At 49.4% G+C, this 5,829-nt stretch overlaps 1 protein-coding gene across 1 annotated transcript; it reads left to right on the top strand.

Annotated features, from left to right (window-relative positions):
- Positions 1-1,147: 1,147 nt before the first annotated feature.
- Positions 1,148-5,500, top strand: SFRP2 (secreted frizzled related protein 2). Its single transcript, XM_017805789.1, has 3 exons — positions 1,148-1,776; positions 2,411-2,491; positions 3,899-5,500. The coding sequence occupies exons 1-3, from the start codon at positions 1,284-1,286 to the stop codon at positions 4,201-4,203; spliced, it is 879 nt and encodes a 292-aa protein (XP_017661278.1). The 5' UTR covers positions 1,148-1,283; the 3' UTR covers positions 4,204-5,500.
- The last annotated feature ends 329 nt before the right edge of the window (positions 5,501-5,829 follow it).

Here is a 5,829-nt window from a genome sequence, read left to right as displayed (position 1 = left end):
GACGTACAGGGATCCTGCAATTTACAGAAGTCAGCTGCAATTTACAGAAGCTAGCTAAGGCTAGCTTCCCATAAAACATCTCTATAAGGAGAAGTATTCGGTAGCTGATTAATGAATGTGGTTTACCACAAAATGATACTACACAGGCCTACTCTTTTCAATAATAATCCCATAAATAATATTACTAAAAATCCAAGAATTATCCAAAGCACACTGAAGCTGCATTGTGATCCCAGTGCCTTGCCTGTTGTCTTCCCCTTGGTGGTAAATCAACACTAACACAATTCTTTATGGGAGTTTCTAGGTGAAGACAGGAGTGAAGCAAAAGTGATGTGCCTATGCTGTGCAGAGCCAGGCCCACGCTTTTAGACCCAGAAAAACGTGCCAGGTTACAGTATTTCGAAACGACTTGGATGCTCCCACCTAGGGAAAACTCCCATTGGCAGTCGGGGCCATCCAGGGGCTGTACCGCTGGGGTCCGCTGCAGGCCCCCGCTCCTCGCAGGGGAGAGCCAGAGGCAGGACGGGCTGGAGGGGGGCAGAAGGGCTCCGCTGGGCAGCCCCCGGGGCTAGGCGCTGTCGAGCCAGAGGGGGGTCAGGAGCGCCGGCAGTCCCCGGTTGATGCATGCGGCTCCAGCGCCGGGCCGAGACCTGCCAGCATCGCAGGGAGGGGGCGGAGGTGCCAGACACCCCCCGGGGGCTGAGGGAGCAGCCAGCCTCGCCCCCTGTCTGGAAACCGGCCCGGCCCCATCGCCCGTCCGCTGGCAGCGAGAGCACCAAACGTGGGCATGGGGGGCATGGCAGAGCGGGGGTCCCGCCGCTCCGCAGTAGCTGGGCCAGCGGCAAAGCTCACCTCCAGCAACCCGCGGCCTGGGGGCGGCCCCGCGCCCCCTGCCCGGCCCAGAAGCTCCTCGGGCTTCTTTGTTCGCCGGGATCTTTCCCTCCTTCCCCGTGCTCGCACGGTAACGTTCCTTGCAAGGATTTCCTGCCAAAAGACAATCCCCCTGAGCAAAAGCAGACCGAGAAAGTAGTGACCAATCCTTTCTGGATGGCTGTCACCAGGCTCCTCCCAGCTCCCGCTCCCCCTGCTATTTGCATACAAAAAAATCCAGAAAACTCCCGTTTGCCCCAGCACCTCGCTCAGACCCTCCGTCCCCGCCTGGCAGCAGGAGCCCGGGCTGGGGGACGCTGCCTGCTGCTGAGGGCAGCGCCGCGCCGCCCGCCCCGCCACTCCGGCCCCCGAGCCTTTCGCCAGCCCCCCCGCCACCTTCTCCGCGCCCCAAAATGCAGCGCCGCCTCTGCGCCCTGCTCCTGCTGGCGTCCCACTGCATGGGCTCGGCCGCCGGGATCTTCCCCTTCGGGGAGCCCGACTTCTCCTACAAGCGCTCCAACTGCAAGCCCATCCCTGCCCCGATGCTGCTGTGCCGGGGCATCGAGTACCAGAGCATGCGGCTACCCAACCTCCTGGGGCATGAGACGGTGCAGGAGGTGCTGGAGCAGGCCTCCACCTGGATCCCGCTGGTACAGAAGCAGTGCCACCCCGACACCAGGAAGTTCCTCTGCTCCCTCTTTGCCCCCGTCTGCATCGACGACCTGGACGAGATCATTCAGCCCTGCCACTCGCTTTGCGAGGAAGTGAAGGAGAGCTGCGCCCCAGTGATGTCCGCCTTCGGCTTCCCCTGGCCCGACATGCTGGACTGCAGCCGCTTCCCCAAGGACAACGATCTCTGCATCCCGCTGGCCAGCAGCGACCACATCCTCCCCGTCACCAGGGAAGGTAAGAGGAAGCCGCCGGGCCTCCCCCGGCTTGGCAGCATCTGTCCCCGATGAGCTGCCCCGACAGCGGGGTCCCTCCACGGCTTTCCGTAGGGGAACGAAGGCGTTTTACTTGCATTACAGCACACCCCGGTGCTCCGGGACGGAGGGACTGGGGGGGTGGACGCCGGACAGCTTCAGGGAGGTTTTCTCGAGGGGACCGGGCAAAGCGCAGGTACCGTCGGGGAAATGGCACCGGCCCGTACCCGTCTCCATCCCCAAAGAAAAGGTCTGGGACCCAGAAAGGGAGCCGCGCGGCTCCCAGAGGGTCGATCTCCTTGTGCAGGGATCGTCGCTGAAGCGGGAAGCTGTGTCGTGTGCTCGCCTCCCCCGCCCACCCCCCTCTCTTACTCCTTTCCCCGTTAAAACAAAAACTTCTGGTTGAGGTGTGACCTTAAAAACAGACCGAGAGCCCGGGAGCGGGTCTACAGCAAGGTAAAGGCGCCTCAAAATACGCGGGAGCTCCGGAGCTGGGGGAAGAAGGGGTAGGATTTGGGGTGAAGGGATGGAAAACCGACATTTCCCAAAGGGTTCCCAACGCCACCTGCTGTTCCTTTCTCCCCGAGCCTGACGGGGACTGTTGCTTGCATTTCCAGCACCCAAGGTCTGTGATGCCTGCAAAAACAAAAATGAAGATGATAATGACATCGTGGAAAACCTCTGCAAAAACGACTTTGGTAAGTGGAAGCAGAGCTCCTCTCGGTTGAAACTTGAGAGTCGAGGATCAGGTACAACTCCCAGTGGAGTCAGTGAGAGATGTGCCTGAATAAAGGCAGGGCTTTGACTGTTGGGTCATGAAACACAAAATTCCACCTTGGAATAAAAGGTAGCCCTTTTTATCGTTCTTTTCTGTTTACTGTTTTGAAGTGGTGCTCTTTTATGTGGATGTGGATGTTGCTGGCAAGCCCAATAGAAAGTAAAATGAAAAAAAAAAGAATCTTTCATGCAGACTATTGCCTAGGTAGAAGTAGAGCAAAGCTTCGTTTAGACGTTTGAGACAGAGCTGCATGACCAATCTCAATGTGTCATAAGAAAGACTCTCTACGCAGATTAAGAATGAAGCTCTATATATCATTTGACAGAGAAGGTAATGTAATGCACAGACAATTGGGGATATAAACTTAATGGGAAGATCTGGGGTTCGAAAAGGACAAGAAAGCTCCTTGGACACAGACAACTGAAGGACACATTATCCACACATTAGCATTTGAAGAGTGAAAAGGAATAAGGAGGGGAATCCTTTTACAATAGGTCAATGTTTATACCTGGAAACAGATTCATAGTATAAGTATCTAGAGCAATTCAAAAGTCTTTCTTAAAAAAAAAAAAGCCAAACAAACCAAAAACCACAACCACCCAAACCCTGAAACCATGACTGTGGGACATAATTGCTAAAACAACCAATAGCTTTGGCCTGGCAAATTGCACTCAGATAAATCCTCCTAAAGCTAAACATGCCCCACAGAGTCTTACAGAGCCCTGCATCCCCCTCCTAGTTATTTTACCAAATCGAATGCAGCTGTTGGACCAATTTGCCCTCTATGGGATCTATTCTTTCAAAAAAACAATGCATGTGAAATATCATTTCCTTACAGGTTTGCCTAAAATCCTCTCCAGCCTAATAAATTAAGTGTAGAAGTTTTGAGCTGCAGCAGAGATCAGGTTTCTTGGTCTAGGTACTTGCCTCCCCACCTCCCCTTCAAATGCTACTTTCAGAAAGGCTGTCCTCTCCTAGAAAAAAAATAGTGCTCTGCTTAATGTAGCAAACCTGCTCTCTCCCTGTTGCAAACAGGAGAAAAGCTGGAGAAAATATTAATTTAGAAAGGAAGGGAAAAGAGGGGGAGGGGAAAGAGGAGAAAAGAAATCCAAAAACCCTCAACCCTAAGGTTGATTCAAACTGAAATGACTTGCATGCCCTTTGTGGCTTTAGAAATGGAGCCACCTGCTGCCTCTTCTGTCAGCCCTGACAGTTTAATTAGCAATAGAGCACCTCCCTCCCCAGGTCCTCTTTATGTGCACTAATGGGAAAAAACCCTCTCAATCTCTCTCTCTCTCCCCACTTCCCCCTCCCTTCGCTCTATTAGCCTTGAAGATAAAAGTGAAGGAGATTGCCTACATCAATGGGGATACCAAGATCACCCCTGAAACAAAGAGCAAAACCATCTACAAGCTGAATGGGCTGACAGAAAGGGATCTAAGGAAGATAGTGCTCTGGCTCAAAGGTGGCCTTCAGTGTACCTGCGATGAGATGAACGACATCAACGTCCCCTACTTGGTGATGGGGCAGAAGCAAGCTGGGGAACTAGTGATCACCTCGCTGAAGCGGTGGCAGAAGGGGCAGCGGGCTTTCAAGCGGTTCTCCCGCAGCATCCGCAAACTACAGTGTTAGTGGCTTAACCTCTGGCTGTCTCCAGCAGCTGCCTCTGTCCCAAGCTCTCTGGGCCCCCCGCACCTTCCTGCTTTGGCTCCTCTGAGCCTCGAGATGCCATTGGGCACAAGGCACAGTGACCGCTCTCCGAGAGGGGAGGAACCCCTCCGTTTTTGTACATAAGTTAAAATGTAATAATAATAAAAATAATTAAAAAAAAAGACTATTTTTGGGAAGTATTACAGTCTCTTGCTTAAAGCTTGGGATTTTTATGGTTGTTCTGAGGTTTTTCTCTCTTCATTTTGGTAATGCTGGTTCATTTATATTGCAGCTTCTCTGTATATGTGCATGTTTGTTTTGCAAAAGTAGGAGATGCAGAGAAAGACAGCCACGTGTGTGACTGGCCTGTCACGGTGGGTGCAACTCTTTCACTGAGGTGAAATTGCTTGCTGTCTATATTAACACTATAAAGGTCACATTACGACTCTTGCATGCAATACATAGGCACCCGTAAGAGTATATTAACCATTCTCACATTTTATTTTCCACAAGTCTGAGCCCTTCTTTCTCAGAAAAAAAGAAAAAGTTTTGGAGCTGGTGGATCTGAATGCAACTTTTTTATTGTTATTATTATTTTGCAAATTAAACCATCTGTAGCCTGACTGTAATATACCTAGTGGTTAACCCGAAAGAGTTGTAAAATATTGCTTTAATTAACCTTGTAAATACTCCAGATGAATGTTATATTCTTGTATATAAACTTTACATCACAGTTTACGCATTGTCTCTGTCTGTATTCACTTCAATCCATTTTTGGAGAACTGGGAGAAAGCTGTCCAACTGGACTTTGACATAGCAAAGCAGAATTTGGCATTCCACCCGCAGTAATTGGTAGAAAAGCACAAGGAAGCCTCTAGTGCTGCAATCAGAATAAACATAGTGGACCTCATTTCCCTGAAGATGAATCACGAGACACAGGACTGAGGTTCAGTCCACTCCTTTTAATATGTGTCTGTTGAGCTCTTTGAGAAGAGGCTTCTTTTCTGTGGCTCCTTTGTTCGACCACCTGCATTTTCATCTCATCTTCTCAGAGGACTCTGCTGATGTGGAATTGCAACAAGACCACTTTCTTAAAAATCAAATCCGTTTTTCCATTTCTTAAAAAAGACATTTTAAGGAGTGTAAAAGCAGACAGAAAAATGTTGTTTGCAACTTGCAATTCAGAATAATGGTAGAGCAAGGCTTTTTTTGTGTGTGTGTGTACACTCACTATTCTTACTGAGAAAGAAAATAAAACCTACCTAATAATGGAACTAAACAAATGTTCATCAGCATTTTTCTTAAAAATATTTTCTGATGAAGAGTATTACCTGAATTTTATTGTACTTATCCTGAAAAATAATCTCGCTTCCCAGTGCTGTTACACATAGAATATTCTTCCTAGCTTCACTGACAGGATGAGCAGTCCCATATTCCCAAGGACAATATTTTATGTTAACTGTTCACAGACAGAATACAAAGCCAACGCTAGATTTTTCTTTAAAGTAAAAAAAATCACATTATTTTCATAAATTTAGCGTTATTTTTTTACCATCAGGATAAAAAGTTAAAATTAATTGTTTGCCCTGTCACACAGTCTTTGTGCAC

This window comes from Lepidothrix coronata, unplaced genomic scaffold (genome assembly GCF_001604755.1).
Source record: "Lepidothrix coronata isolate B3197 unplaced genomic scaffold, Lepidothrix_coronata-1.0 Scaffold13, whole genome shotgun sequence".
NCBI classification, from domain to species: domain Eukaryota; kingdom Metazoa; phylum Chordata; class Aves; order Passeriformes; family Pipridae; genus Lepidothrix; species Lepidothrix coronata.
Note: the sequence above shows the minus strand (reverse complement) of the source record. Positions and strands in the feature narration are given on the sequence as shown.